General features: G+C 39.3%; 1 protein-coding gene across 1 annotated transcript; it reads right to left on the bottom strand.

Annotated features, from left to right (window-relative positions):
- Window positions 1-1,878: 1,878 nt before the first annotated feature.
- AMBN (ameloblastin) lies at window positions 1,879-15,462 on the bottom strand. The gene is made up of 13 exons (XM_023758659.1): window positions 15,329-15,462; window positions 11,095-11,188; window positions 9,621-9,671; window positions 8,269-8,316; window positions 7,666-7,776; window positions 6,140-6,376; window positions 5,202-5,240; window positions 4,811-4,849; window positions 4,417-4,455; window positions 4,090-4,149; window positions 3,961-4,005; window positions 3,315-3,359; window positions 1,879-2,418 (listed from the first exon to the last, which is right to left on the bottom strand). The coding sequence occupies exons 1-13, from the start codon at window positions 15,460-15,462 to the stop codon at window positions 1,879-1,881; spliced, it is 1,482 nt and encodes a 493-aa protein (XP_023614427.1).
- Window positions 15,463-15,880: the final 418 nt, after the last annotated feature.

Raw genomic sequence — 15,880 nt, forward strand, 5'->3', positions numbered from 1 at the left:
TGAGATGCAAACTGCATTTTAAACTCCTGCATGTCTCTTTAAGCTCTAGCCCAACAATGGGGTGAGTAGGGCACTTCCTGAAGAGAGGGAGACAATAGGTGGTGGCTGTATGCTTCTGCTGAGGCTCCTGAAGTGTCCCAGGTCAGGGCTCTTTTCCTGCGTCCCCAGGATCTTCATAGGGGATGAAAAGGAGTCTGAGTTCTGTGGAGTGTGGTCTGGGCTGGGCAATTTGGGAGGAAGTGGACAGAATGGGGCAGGAGGCTACTTTTCAGAGGTGACCAAATCTGGCCTTGGAACCTCTTAATTTGGGCAAATAGTCTTTACTGATACATACTGAGTTTGGTGACAAGTAATGATTATTTTCCCTTGTTTTATTTCACAGGGTCGAGTCAATTCTCACATGGTACTTGGCCTTTTCATAGCACTTTTCACATGTGTGGTGGGTTTGGAAATGTATCTATTTTGCAACGGTGTTGTGAGATAATATATGTAAAGTACTTGAGCTTGGCCCAAAGGGGCTGTTTTTGTTATTGTGGTTGTCTGTCTACTTGTCCAAAATCTCTATTGTAAGTTCTCAGGGAAGGGACTATGTTCCTGTTGCCTAGTACAGTACCTAGGACATGGATAGGTACTCAACACTCTTTCTATGAAAGAGTGAATGAATTGAATAAAATGGGTTAAAGACAGCAAAGGTAGGGGATGAGTATGCTTTTCTTAACCATTTAAATGTCCTATATAATAAAAGGCTAATATGCAAATAGACCAAACTGTGGAACAACCAAACGGTTGCTATGATGTGTGCTGACCACCAGGGGGAATATGATGGGCATTGGCCGCGGCAGGATGGTGGAGCAGACCAAGACCAAGGGGGGCCAGACCAAGGCGGGGCTCCAGTCACTGTCATCGGGGCGAGCCTTTGGTGGTTACTGAAAATTCTTTGCTCCCTCACGCCGTGGTCCCGCATGGTGCTCACACCTGCTGCCGAGGCCTCACTGCTGGTGCCTGGCGTCAGTCCCGATCACTTGGTGCTATCAGCTGGTGTGAGCAGTGGCTGCCGGCCCTGACCACCCCCGAGGTCTTCTCCACCTTGCTTCTGGGAAGCAATTGGGGCAGCAGCCGCCGCTTGCACCAGCTGATGGTGCTGGCCCCAGTCACTCTGTGTGTGGGAGTGGTGGTGGTGGCAGAAGTGGGGCTGCTGGCAGATGGGCCGGGGCTGCAGAGGGAGGGGCCGGGAGTGGGCGCAGATGGGCCGAGACCCGCCCCTGTGCCTACAGCAGCCTTGCGACCCACAGTTCCTTTCAAGGTGCATGGATTCATGCACTGGGGCCCTAGTATATAAATAATAAACATATACTTCTTAATTTTTTCAGTGACTAAATTCTTTATTTAAAATAGGCTAGATGTTTTTACTAGATTAAATAAAATACTCTACAAATGAGAATTTAAAATCCAACATACCAAACCCAGTAATACCAGTCAGGGATTGTCCACTGATCCCCATTTAATAACATTTGAATGAAATAGCTTACAATTCTAAGAATATGTGCCTTTGCTTAGAGAAAGATATCTAAAGCCGTGTCACATTTTCTGGATACAACAGTGTCACACTAGTAAGAGACATCCTATAATGCCTAAGACAGCGAAGAAACAGTGACTTTCAAATGCAGAGAAGAATAGTATTTCTAAGTCACGGAGACAGCCGACACCTTTTATTTCAAGAGAATGAAAGCAAGAAGGGAACCTACACTATTTCTAGCCACTTGTATTTATTAATATGCGTTTGCTGCAGAAGGTAAAACATGTTTTAGGAGAAAGATAGGCCATGGTACAAAGCTGGGGAGCTTATGCATACACAAAGTAGCTGATATGTCAAGGCTCTCAGGGCTCTTGGAAATGCCACCCATTATGCATAATATGGGGCTGCTGGACCTTGTTTCCTGGCATCGATGTTTGCTCTGTGTCTGGGGTCACTGTGGTATCCAAGGTCGTTTCTCCCAAGGGTGTGGTCGTATCAGCAGCGTAGGGCTCGTAGCCATCAGCCAATCCAGGTGTCATCAGTGGGTCAGCGGCTGCTGGGGTAACCCTGGGGGATCCCTTGCTGTGCCCTGCAGGGCCCCTGGCCAGGCTGGGAATATTGCCCTTCGGGAGAGCAAGAAGCCCTCCAAGGGCACTAGGCATTTCTACCTCTGGAAGGAGAGCTGGGTTTTCTGGATTGGCTAGGTTGGCCTCCGGCACGGGGGAGCCTTGCACAACTCCTTCTCCCTTCTCTGGGCCTTTGGTTGCAGCGACTGGGGAGTCAAATTCCAGAGTAAAGTCCCCACCCTTGCCTAGATTGGGAGGCATCCCTCCAAGGCTCGGCCTCATGCTTCCAAATCCTGGAAAAATGGCTCCATAGGCCATGGGGCCTCCTCTGCCTCCCTGGAAAAAGAAATTTACCAAGGACACCGTTATCACATATTATTACTATTCCATACTATTATACCTGGTCAGATTCACTGAGAAACCACAAAAAACGGACAGGGATATAAAGTCCTTGAGAACAGGACACTTATTATTTTGCCTCTATGGTATCTTTCAATGCTTCTAGCTCACAGAAGGCACTCAATGTTGAAATGCAATTTTTCTTTCAGTGATAGCATATGGGTGTATTTATTAATTTGACAAGATCTGTAGTTGCTGATGATTTGTTAATTCAGTATGGTTCTGTTTTGCTTTGTGCTCTAACAGATGCAACATGAAATTTTCAAAGGAAAAAGTCAAATTGTGTGAGTCTATTAATTCACCTTTTAATGTTGTAATATGAGCGGACAATACCAGAATAAGACTATACTTGAATTAACTTATTAATGTCCTTTCAATTTTATAATAATAAAATTTTAAACTTGATTACTTTTTTTCTTTTTGATCTCTCAGTTTTGAGGTCTAAATGATTTGTGAGCTGTTGAATTTGTTTGGAGGGGTTAAATGGTCAGAGAAGGAACAGGAACTTTGTGTGAACTGTATGTATTGTTTTTGGTTGGAAGCATTTGCTCTTCATTGAAGCCTTTTCAAGAGAGATTTCTCCTCTCCTCATAGTCAAGAAATGGAGCAAAACCCTATGCTCAAGAAAGGCCATCTCGCAGAAATGTCTTTTTGGGAAATATGATGAAATCTTTGCACACTGCTTCAGGATCAAGCTTTGGTTTTGGAGCGGAACAATCTGAGTCACGTGCTGTCTATTTGGCTGCATTCACAGCCAATGCCTTTTGCAGCCAGTCATCTGTGACTGTTCTCCCTGGATATTATTTTAAGAAGAGTTTGAAGATATTACTCACCGCCATTTCTTCGGAGCTCATGATGCCAAGTCTGGTAGGAGCATTCTGTTAAAAAAGAAACACTGCTGACCCCTACTGTAGCAACTCAGTACTAAATTAAAGGTCATTTAGTTTTTCCTTAAATCTCAATATTAATGTTGTGTCCAGAGGCAGAGTACAGTGGAGAGATGAGGATAATTGAAGAAATGTAGCCAATTTGGAAAATTCAGATAGCAAATTTACTTTTTCTTTAATGTGGTGTGTGTGTGTGTGTGTGTCCAGAATTATCCAGATAGAAAATGTGTCTCTTTGCCATTTCAGTTGCTAATTTAGGCGTTCAGAGAATATGGAATCCATTGTGTGAGGACAGGATTTTATAATTTTATCTCTTAAGGTAACATTTTTATTTATTTATTTTATATGTGTTTTTATTGATTTCAGAGAGGAAGAGAGAGGGAGAGATAGAAGCATCAATGATGAGAGAGAATCATTGGTTGGTTGCCTCCTACTTGGGATTGAGCCTGCAATGAGGGTATGTGCCCTTGACTGGAATCGAACCTGGGATCCTTCAGTCTGCAGCCTGATGCTCTATCCACTTAGCACACCAGCTAGGGCATTAAAGTAACATTTAATTAAAAATTATACTTTTCATAAAATATAGACTTACCAGTTGGTTTGCTCCATAGGACATGTAAAACATTCCTGGATAAAGCTAAATATAAATACAATAATAATCACAAAATGCATTTTCCCAGGGAAAAACTTTGAAATAAAAGTGGTATTTAAAAAAACTTACTGAAGATGGTTTATTTTGGGCCAGCGGTCCCTGAGATATCAAACGGGCTATTGAGAATATCTTTAAGTGGTAGAAAACAGGATTAGAAATTCAGATTTGCTACAACAACACGGGCAAACCTCCCATTACAGCCATTTCTAACACTTATGTGAAATACATTTTCAGATGTATTCATCTGACAACAAAGTATTTAATATTTAATAAAACAAAGGATCTCATACTTCATATTCATAACAAATGGAGCAATTTAAAATTTTTACTCTTCTTTCTTAAATAAAGGATAGAAATATTTTTTCCCCAGAAAGTCTCATTGAGATGTGTACTTACGGATGGACCTTGTGGATCAGCAAAATCCATTCCTGGTAGCTGCATCACAGATAAACAGTAAAATTACTAAACTATCAAAATAGACAAACCGAACACACTCTTACTTATGAATATGATAAAACAATCTCAAAGAAGTTTCCCGATTTTTTACTTTCATCAGTCTCAGAGGCTTCAGACTAAGAGACTGCAATTGCCTTTTCCTGACAAGACTCAAGTGCAAGGGCAGAGATGCAGATGTATTTATGTGACAATGACGTATGTAATATTTAAGAAAACAAGAAACTCATACTACATATTCATAATAAATGGGGCAATTTAAAATTTTTACTCTTCTTTCTTAAATAAAGGGTAGAGATAATTTTCCCAAGAAAGTCTCATTGAGATCTGTACTTACGGGTGGACCTTGGGGATCAGCAAAATCCATTCCTGGTAGCTGCATCACAGATAAACAGTAAAATTACTAAACTACCAATTACTAAACAAACCGAACACACTCTTATTTGCGAATATGATAAAACAATCTCAAATAAGTTTCCCGATTTTTACTTTTATCAATCTCAGGGGCTACAGACTAAGGGACTGCAATTGCCTTTTACTGACATGTCTCAAGTGCACAGCAGAGATGCAGATGTATTTATATGACAAGGAAGTATTTCATATTTAAGAAAACAAAGGAACTTATACTTCATATTCATAACAAATGGGGCAATTTAAAATTTTTACTCTTCTTTCTTAAAGGATAAAGATATTTTTCCCAAGAAAGTCTCATTGAGATGTGTACTTACGGATGGACCTTGTGGATCAGCAAAATCCATTCCTGGTAGCTGCATCACAGATAAATAGTAAGGTTACGAAACTATCAAAATAGACAAACCGAACACACTCTTACTTATGAATACGATAAAACAATCTCAAAGAAGTGTCCAGATTTTTACTTTCATTAGCTTGGGGCAACAGACTAAGAGACTGCAACTGCCTTTTACTGACACGACTCAAGTGCACGGGCAGAGATGCAGCGTGTCTCTAGTGGGTTTGCCTTGTCTTGCACAGTAGAAAGCAGTGAGTTTTGGAATTGGAGCATACCAGGTTAGTTTGAATCCTGACTCTGCCACTTAAATTTTATGTTATGCTGGGAAAATTGTATAACCTCTGAAAGTCTGTCTTTTCCTTTTAAAAAAAGATAGTAATATTGATCTTTATAGGACTGTAATCAGGATATGGGGAATGTTAAATGCCTGCAGCATGTCAGTTACATGGTGCCTTCCTTTCCTGTCCATCACTCTTTCCTCTCCATTACTGTGAGATACTTTCCCAGGGCTGTCTTCTCTACTACCAGGTAGAGAAATAAGAATGCAACATACTACTCGCCATGCTGAGGGATCCATCACTCTTCTCTGTCCGTCCAACAGTGAAAAGGACCCCGATGATGGGAAGCCTGGACTTCTCTGGGCTTCCCTATTTTCTCTAAAAGCTTACATTTCTTCAACTAAGAAACCACATTTTAGAGACACATACTCTTTAAGAATCCATGCCCCACCCCTGGTGGCAAATGACAGAAATGAATATTTGTGTTCTACTCTCAGATATGTCAACTGCTCAAAACCATGTTTGTATCTTCATGCATTATTCCCCGAAGCTCTGACTATTTAAATGTGCTCTCAAATAGGGTTTCTTTCATTAAGTTCGTGGGTGACCCTGTTCTAACTTCAGGGGAAGGATTTACCTTGGCCTTTGGTGGCTTCTCTGATGGTGCCACCTGCTGTTGAATCATTGGCCCCTCTGCCTGCTGCAAGGGTGGCTGTCCGTGGTAAACTGGAGGCTGAGGTCCTCCTTTCTGGACTGTGTCCTGGATGGCGGTGATCACGCTGGGCTGGTGGAAAGGTTTCTGTCCCGGCTGCTGAGGCTGCAGGGATGGCTGCGATGGGAGAGGTGGGGGATGCACAGGCAAAGAATATTCATACTGCAGAGAAATTTGAAAGGAGTGTCAGGATGCGATGGCTCACTGAACTGTGGTGTCTAGAATTTCTAAAGCAAAAGAGCTGGGGAATTTTCTACTTGGAAGAGTCTGCTCATGAAGGTAGGAAGCTATGTGAACGTCCTTGTAGAACGAGTTGTTTCCTCCTCTAGGTTCTCATAGTGGACCCTGTGCATCTCTATTTTACCCCTTTCTCCCTGGATTACAATTTTTTTGTTACCAATCTTTGTCCCCAGTCAACTGAGGGAGGATATGTCTTATTTATTTTTATAGCCCCAGGACTTAACATAGCTCCTAACAAGTGCCTGGCACATGACAGATGCTTAATATAGTTTTGAGTTAATGAAAGGAGAAAGAGTAATTAAACAAAACACCAATCAAATTTCTGCACTACCGAGTCCATTTTGGAAACAATCAAGAGGAGAAACAGTCACCATGAACATAGCTGACTGTCCCACTAACTGTAGTTTGGTGGGCAATGCTACCTGTTGTGGGAGGCCATCTGGACTTATAAGTTCTTGTTAACACAACCATGTTTTGTTGATCTTTAAAAAATTATCTGTGGTAAATGGCTCCCTATTATTTTTAAATTGATTGCCAGCTCCTCAAAGTGACATGGATCTTACAACAACCATTGCCCATCTCTAAACTCTTAAAGCTTTTGTTCCTTATTTCTCCTTCATTACTTATGTCTCACAATTTAGCAGCTTGTAATATGTTGTCTTCTCTTATTTCCCAATCAGATCTGAATTTCCATAAGCCTTGGAGTCATTCTTAAACATCTTCACTTTCACTCCCAATCTACAATTTGATTTATGTATTAGGCACCTAATGAATAATGGTTAAAGTTAACTGATATATTTATTGATTTTTGTAAGGTTCATGATGTTTTAACAGGACTTTGGCATCAGTTTAAATGTGCTTTTTAAATAATTATTTGGGGAATCTTAATTAAAATGAGAATTGCCCAGGATTTAGCCTGTTTCCATTTTGAGGATAGTTTATTGTTATTGCCGATATTTTTAACATAGATCTCGTATTTGGGAGTCTATATCTTCCTATTTCAAATAAATGTTCAAATGGGTTGAAAATTTTGACCATTTTATTTTAAATATTCCAAAGTACTAAAACTAGTTTTGATGTATTTGGTGTCTGGATAATTACTATAGTATGTTTGTTTATTACTCTGTGGGTATTATATGACAACTTAGAGAATGTAAGTAGAGGAAGATTTTAAGGCTTGGTGTTTCAAACAATTGATGTAACTAACTTACCTGTTGAGTTTCATGTTCCCTTGGTCTCATCCATGGGAAGGAGGAATGTGGTGGGAGGAGACCGTGCATCCACAAAGAATTAAGTGATTTCCCAAAGCCAAATCTTGAATACTAAAGTCATGGGGAGAAAAGATAGATAGAGAGAAATTTACTTCTATTTCAATATTGGCTTAAACTTGTTTTTCATTTTCCAAAAGATCCACAGAAAATGTAGAGATAGCAAAAGTAAGAGTGAGATTACTTAATTTAACATGGGTAGGCAAACACTCTCTTGCAACAAACTTACAGCCATTCTAAGCCAGACTGCAGTATCCTCATATACTTGTCTTGGATTTAGCTTTGTAAGTACTCATAATAAAATTGATAATGCAAATTTTTTTTTTTTTACTGAAGAAAATTCAGTACTGTTTTTATTTCCCCCTGCCAGCCCATCTTAGAATCTTATTGTGTTTTAGGTTATCTCAGTTATTCATTAGTTCTTCCAAAATTTAGGCTATCTCCTGTTCACAAATATATTCTATAAGTGACAATGTTGCTGCTAAGATCACTACCATCACCATTAATACAGTCCTTGCAATAAGAAATATTTGAAAACAAGTTTACCTGAGAAAGCATGTTTAATCCCTGCAAGGTGCCCAATTGTCTCATTGTCTGTAAAGAAAAAAAAAGTGGGTTACTGTTTACCACACATGTTCCTTTTCTGTACGACACAACGGATTTGGAAACATACCATTAGCACAAAGTTTGGAGTGGGTCAATTTGAATAAAATAGAAGCAGACATTAATTATCACTGAAAAATGGAAACGGTGAATGTGTTTTTTTCACTGTTGTTATTATTGCTATTAGAGTATTTAGCTTGCTTTCTATTATTAGTAGAGAAAAAGCACCATTTAATTGAGGTCACAGCGAAATATGGAAAAATAGCTCATTCAACTGAAATATAAATGTAATTATCATGACTTTCCTTCACTGACTCCTTTACCATACTTTGCCTTTTTAAAATTCAACTTGAAGAGGAATTTGAAAAAACAGACGAACAAAACAAAATAAGACCACCTCCATCTCCTTCCCAAACAAAAAAGTCCTCAAAATAAAAAATATAAAAGATGTTGGGAAAAATGGTAACTGGAGAGATTGTAAAACAAATACCAGCAAATCAATAGAAAGTCAATTTCAATGTATTAGGAAGAAGTTTAGAGTGCTTTGGTTGCATTTAAACTAGAAAGTGAGAAAAAAATAACTCAGTGAAATCAGCTTGCATGTGAAATGGGCATCCAGCCAATATAGGTACTGATTGCCCCCAGATTGTTATAATATGAATAAATATTGAAAGGTTCTTGTGATACATTTATAATTTCATAAATATTCTTCTATTTGTAACTGTCAATATATTTTATTAATATGGTCAAACAGTACTATTTTGCTGGGATTTTCTAAACAGAGTATATATTAGTTATGAGAAGTGCAATGAGACTACCACAGATTACACAGCAGGTACAATGTTAGTGTTATTTACAGGAGATCTTATAAATAACTGTAAATTTTCTTCATCTGAACTTTATAATAGAAGATACTATGAGGAGAAGGAACTAAATATAAACCATTTATGACTTTAGACCAATGTGTTTGAATTAATATAATAATTATATTAATGTAGTAAGAATGTTAACATATATAATAGGTATTAAATAATGTATATATGGTAGTTATTAAAATATTGCTTTGATTCACATACAGATGATGTTATGAGGAGTAAAGCACCTGAGAATTGGAAATGAGGTAAAATTATAAAACAAGGCTCTCAGAGATGCCATAAGCTTCTCCAGAACCACACAGGAAGACGGCCACTGCCGTCCCACACAGTGGGAAGACTGGGAAACAGCCCATCACCTTTCTCCCCTCCCAGGAACAAACAAATGTAAAAAGTAAACGTCAGTGCTCTGACAATACGTACCTCCAGGCTCAAACTAGCCATGCCTGGTGTCCCCGGCTGCCGAGGAAACACCTACATGGAAATAAGAATAATTTTGAGTGTTCTTCAGTGAGAAACTTCCTTAACCACTGGAAATAGAAAGTACAGTCAAGAGGCCAACATTTAGTTTATTACCTAAATAACTTGAACTTTTGGGAAGAAAGAAGAATAATTTAAATTATTGGGGAATTAACATATTATTTTCAGAAATCATCTACCCTTTGTCTGCATCATAGTGCTATGTTGCTTTAAAAGCAATAATTACATGAATGTAAATAGACAGGGGATACATTTCCCATGTGGCAGTGAAAGGAGAAGAACATGTAATTTGGCAGGCAGTCTGCTGGTGATCCCAAACAATTGTCTTGCTCCTATGACAAAGTGGATCTGTCATCGGTGTGGAGTAGAATAGGTTCCAATAGTGTCAAGGTATTAGACTGATGATGGAGTCTGACCTCACCATCAGTATCAGACAAAGGTGAATTAGAATGGCAGCTTCAATTTTTCTTTCATTTAAAATTCATGTTGAGCAATAGAATAGAAACTTTTTATTTGTAGAATTGAGGTTTGAGTCCTTGTAATCAGTTTTCATCCCCTTTCTCCAAAATGTTTAACTTTAAGAAACTCAAATAGCTAACCTTCTTTCTCAAGGAACTGAAATATTTTAAAGTTCATTTGAGGCTATGAGTTCCCCAGCCAAGAGACCATGCCATATTTACCTTTGTGTCTCAATGTCCAGCGCATTGCTGGGTACATGGCAGGTGCTTAGTCAACATTTGCCAAAAGCAGATAGCAGCGGAATAAAGTCCTCGTGAAAACAGAATCACATGCCATTGGCTGGAATAGTTCAGTGCTCAAAAGAATTGTATTCTTATGAGATCACCTCAATATACGACAGAGTGGACCAGGTGTATGACTGTAACATACAATTAGCCCTATTGCCATGACATGTTTTGATTTAAGAAACTTCAGCTCTTGATCACACAATATCTTCCCTATAAGGCAAATTTATTGTTTAATTACTAGTTTCAAATGGAATCACTAGCTCAGTTCTGTAGACATAGTAATTTGGCAAATATTGTTCTTTTCAAAGTGAAGAAAATGGACTTCACTTTTTTGAAGAAATTCTTTCCATTTCAATTTCATAATAGTAGCAAGTAGCTGATAAGAAAATTGTGCCATGGCATTGTGGAGACAACACAAATCTCTTATCTTTGAATGAATGAAGGGAGACTTAGACATTGTCTTTGGAATGTTTTAAATATCTTCCTGAATAGAAAAAATCATATATTTGACTTATTGCTTTTGGATGGTAAGGCTCATGTCTGGGCAACTACGACTTTTGGCTCAGTAGGAATTATAACACTGGATTAATTCAAATGAGTCCATGCATGGACTCTTGGCCCATGTCCTTCAGCGTTGTTTGAGGTCCAACAGTGTCTCTGCTGGGACTTACCGGCACTGCAGAACTCGTTCCCAGGAGGCACAAGACCAGTATCAGGTTCTTCATCTTGAAAAGTGGGATCTGAAACAGAGTCAGGTTGGAGAATTACATCAGATAAATTTTTATTCCAGAATGGTTAAAAGACAATACCTCAAATGAGCTGAATCACTGATTTTCCAAAACAACCAGGTTGAAACAAAAACAAAAGCAACAACAAAAAACTAAATGTTGCTGAACAACTGATTTGTATTTACTAGTTTTTGGAAAGAATTGACAAGCAATTAGAAAATATCCAAGAACTTTCTGTGTGTGTGGAGCTACAACCTAAATGAACCTGTAGGAACAACCTTCACACATGTTCTTTAACTGCTGTGTTTCATTTTGTAAAACACCAATTGGAAAAATCCCTTCTACTATGTGAAATTTTGGTCTATTCAGTATCATCCATAGGAAATGATACTTTGTTTCCTTCCAGAGTAAATTTTGAATTCATTGAAAATGTAATACAGACAATAATAATTCATAACAGACCTTTATTTGCAGATTTATAAGGCATATCATTCTATGTTTAGTTTGCCCACATAACCCAAACTTATATTTTTAAAATAAGAATGAACTTAATAGTTAAATTTCCAAAAGTTTAGTGGAAAATATTTCTAAAAATTGATTTTTTCTTTTTCTAAAATAAATTTTCTCTTTAAAATGATTTTATAAGTTCAAAAGGCTCTTACCCTTACATGAACAAAAGTCTGTCTAGCCAAGAGATCTCTTCATCTTCTTATACTTTTATAAATTAGGCAATGTCACTAATAATCACAAATAGCAAAAAAACCCACCAAAACACCTCATTGATAAGTCTTTTTTCTTTTTTATCCCCTCACTATAAAATGTTTATTAAATATAAGAGATACATTTAGATTTTATGCACCATAACCTAGCTTAGCACATTATTACAATTAGCAAATGTATTTTACCAAAATTCATTTTATGAGGTAGTACATTTATTTTTATTTATTTACTAATTTTTTTACGTGTGGATTTTAAAATTTAATGTTGTTAAAATATCTATACCACCCAAAGTGATATACATATTAAATGCAGTTCTATCAAAATCTCACCCTAAAATTCTTTTTTTTTAATTTTTATTTTATTGTTTAAAGTATTACAAATAGTAATACATATGTCTCCTTTTTTTCCCTATTGACCCCCCCCCCCCACCAGCCTCCTTTACCCCCTGGCACATGCAAGTCTTTTTTCTTTAGCTGGAAGGGTTATTAGACATATCTTCTCTGAAACTTGCTAATAATTTACAATAAGTTATTATTCTGGTGACAAATGAAGATAAATCCTCTTATAAAAGCTGCCTGCAGATAGGAAGAAAGATCTTACAGGAATCACAAGGAAATCATAAAATCACATTTTACCTTCAATGCTGGCCTGGTGATGCCAACCAAGATAGTTCTAAGAAAAGAAGATTAGTTTTTTTTTTTTTCTTGACTGTGTGTGTCTGGGACTCGCTCTGTATCTCTCATCAGAGAAGACCTGAAATCTTTATTTAAAGTGTCAACCCACCAATCAAAGTGAAGCAAAATGGGGGGAAAAACATACCAAACTCTAGCCCACACCTTTTTACTGCATGCAAGGACATTGGCCTGGTAGAGTCTCATTATTTTTAATTGTAACTCAACCCCTGTATTTATTCAGAGAACTTGATTGCAGGGAAGATAGTGAAGGAATAATGGACATAAACTCTGAAGATAATCATTTTGGTGAGCCAGGGGGGAAATGCATGTAAAATAGGTTCAAAATAAACCATTATCTGTTTTGTGCAGGGTTTTATCTGCAGATAAAACTTGAAGCCTAGTGCCAACATTCTCAAGATTTCCACCCTCATGTTTGTTGTGGTAAAAGTAACTCCCCCCTATTCCCTCGACAAATACACAGTCTAAAAGGAAATACTAAAATAACTTTCTGGACTTGAAAGAGAGGATGAAAATATTAGGTAAATCATGTTTTGATTCTTCCTCCCCCCCCTCCCCACTATGAATTTCCTAGCTATTACACTAGAGCAGTGATGACGAACCTTTTGAGCTTGGCGTGTCAGCATTTTGAAAAACCCTAACTTAACTCTGGTGCCATGTCACATATAGAAATTTTTTGATATTTGCAACCATAGTAAAACAAAGACTTATATTTTTGATATTTATTTTATATATTTAAATGCCATTTAACAAAGAAAAATCAACCAAAAAAATGAGTTCGCGTGTCACCTCTGACACGCGTGTCATAGGTTCGCCATCACTGCACTAGAGATAGCTAAACCTCTCTTAAAAAATTTCAATTGGACCTTCTGAAAGAATCACTTCAGGAAAACCTTTGGCACATGTTCTTTGGGGGGAGAGGGGAATAAATCAGAACATTCTCCACGACCCAATCAAGCCCATGGCACAACTCTCAGTTTGCTCTTCAGATAGACCCACTTTCAGGCACTGGTATTGCTTAAGAGGCTAACATCAACATGGATGGTTTTTTCCCCCCCATGAGCAAATAGGAATGTCTTGGATGTGAATTGAACTTTAGCTGCTTTTGTTATTTCTCTGACCCTCCTTGTCTTTCCAAAGTATGATTTCTGACGTGAGAGGGATAAGAATTTAAGGTTGGTTTCTTAAAAAGGGATGAGTCAGTACACTCTTTAGGGAAGTAGGGATCTTGTTAATTATAGAGAACTTGGAGGAAGCTGGCATTATGGAAGAAGTATGTCTTCATACCTAAGTGTAGGCCTAAAAGCTTCAAATAATGTTATTCAAGAAGCTGCTCCTGAAAAATTATTTCCCATTGATAAAATAATAATTTTTAGGATGCAAAGAAATAAGGAATGGGAATATGTTTCATAAACAGCAAAATGTTATTGAAATGAAAAGTATTATTTTTTACTTCTCTCTTTCTCTCTTTATTCCAGCTCTGGTATTTGATCAGGTTCCTTAATTTCTCTAAGCCTGTTTCTTCTTCTTGTGATAGAAGAATAATCACTTAGCACACAGTTAGGCTTATCTTTTAAAAAATATTTTTTCACAGTTTATTTATTTATTATTATTACTTTTTTATTGATATCAGAGAGAAAGGGAGAGATAGAAACATCAACAATGAGAGAGAATCATTGACTGGCTGCCTCCTGCACACTCCACACTGGGGATCGATCCCGCAACCCAGGCGTGTGCCCTTGGCTGGAATCGGACCTGGAACCCTTTAATCCACAGGCCGACGCCCTATCAACTGAGCAAAACCAGCTAGGGCCAGTTAGGCTTTTTTCGAGGATTTGGTGAGGTGGTGAAGATGCAGCACCTGCCATACAATGGGTGCTCAATAAATGGGATGATTGTCTTTTTTGATGGGAGAAACTACATGAAAGATGGGACCACAAAGATACTGTGTGTGTGTGTGTGTGATAGGATGAGGAGTACTGGCAGTTAGGTCCATGAGCTCCAAGGAGGGTAGAGCGGGGACCTGATGGAAGGCATTTCCTCTGCATGGAAGTTGATACTAAACCCATGGAATTAAGCTTCCCAATGACTGCTAGCCAGGAAATGGAGTTTGTGTATGTCTTTTATGGTTTACTAGTGACCCAGTGCACAGATTTGTGCACATTGAAAGGAAATTAATTAGAAGGTGGCTGGCAGGGTGGGAGTGGGCGAGATGGGCTGGACATGCCCTGGAGCCAACCTCCTGTGGTCCCTCCCTGGTGTCTGCAGAGTGAGCAGGGTCCCTCCGGCAGGTGGGGGTCCCTCGGCTTGGCCTGCAGAGATCGGTCTGAAACAAGCTCTCTGACATCCCCCTGAAGGGTCCTGGAGTGCAAGAGGGCCCTCTGCAAAGTTGCTGTCATACAGGGTGTGGAACACAAATGCAAGTGTGCAGTAAACCAGATTTGGGGCTGACTGTGCCCCAGCAACAACATAACCCATGGCCGAAGGTGGAATCGTGCAGCCCCACGAGGAATCAGGCTCCCTCCTCTCTGGTTTTCAGGGTGCATCACCCGAGAACCACTGCTGCCAAGTCACTGCAGTGTGGCAGCTCCTGTGTTGAGCATCTGCCCCCTGGTGGTCAATGCGTGTCATAGTGAGTGGTCAGACGGTGGGACACAGCATATATATATACTAGAGGCCCAGTACACAGATTCGTGCACTGATGGGGTCCCTCAGCCTGTCCTGCGGGGATTGTGCAGAATCCCTGCAATGGGCCTCCAACATACCCTGAGGCGTCCCAGACTGTGAGAGGCTCATCTATGCGGCTACTTTCAACCTCCCGCCAGCTCCTGGAGGCAGGTGGGCTTGTGGATGGAGGCTTCAGTGTTAAAGCAATCCTGTTGGTGTAGCACAGACACATTCGGGCTTTTTGATGAGAGAGAACCCATAACATCTCTTCACGAATGTGTTTTTAACTGTTCTGAGATCACGCTCCCAGCCTTGGCAACTCTCAAATAGGCCTCAGCGATTCCACTCACCCGATGCAAAGACTGACCTAGGTTTCATGGAGACCAAACCCTCGGTCCCCAGAGCAGCCACGTCCTTTCAAAAGGAAGGTCACCCTGGCTGCAGGTCCTTGCTCTTCGTCACTTTGAATATTTCTTGCCACAGCCTTCTCTACCCAGAAAAGCTCATTTAGAATTGAAGGCCTGAGAAAGAGCTTCATAGACAAGAAAAAGCTAAAGGAGTTCATCACCCCAATCGGGGGCGGGGCCGGCTGGCCAACCTCCTGCGTCCTCTCCCCCTAGCAGGCCTGGCCTGACTGGCCCTGATTAGGG

This window comes from Myotis lucifugus, unplaced genomic scaffold (genome assembly GCF_000147115.1).
Source record: "Myotis lucifugus unplaced genomic scaffold, Myoluc2.0 scaffold_136, whole genome shotgun sequence".
In the NCBI taxonomy this organism is placed as follows: domain Eukaryota; kingdom Metazoa; phylum Chordata; class Mammalia; order Chiroptera; family Vespertilionidae; genus Myotis; species Myotis lucifugus.

Coding starts and splice junctions, on each gene's coding strand:
- AMBN (XM_023758659.1), bottom strand. CDS start 15,462: ATGTGTCTGTGCTACACCAACAGGATTGCTTTAACACTGAAGCCTCCA. Junction 11,189..15,328: donor ACAGTCTGGGACGCCTCAGG/GTATGTTGGAGG, acceptor TTATCTGATGTA/ATTCTCCAACCTGACTCTGT. Junction 8,317..9,620: donor TGGCTAGTTTGAGCCTGGAG/GTACGTATTGTC, acceptor TTTTCTTTACAG/ACAATGAGACAATTGGGCAC.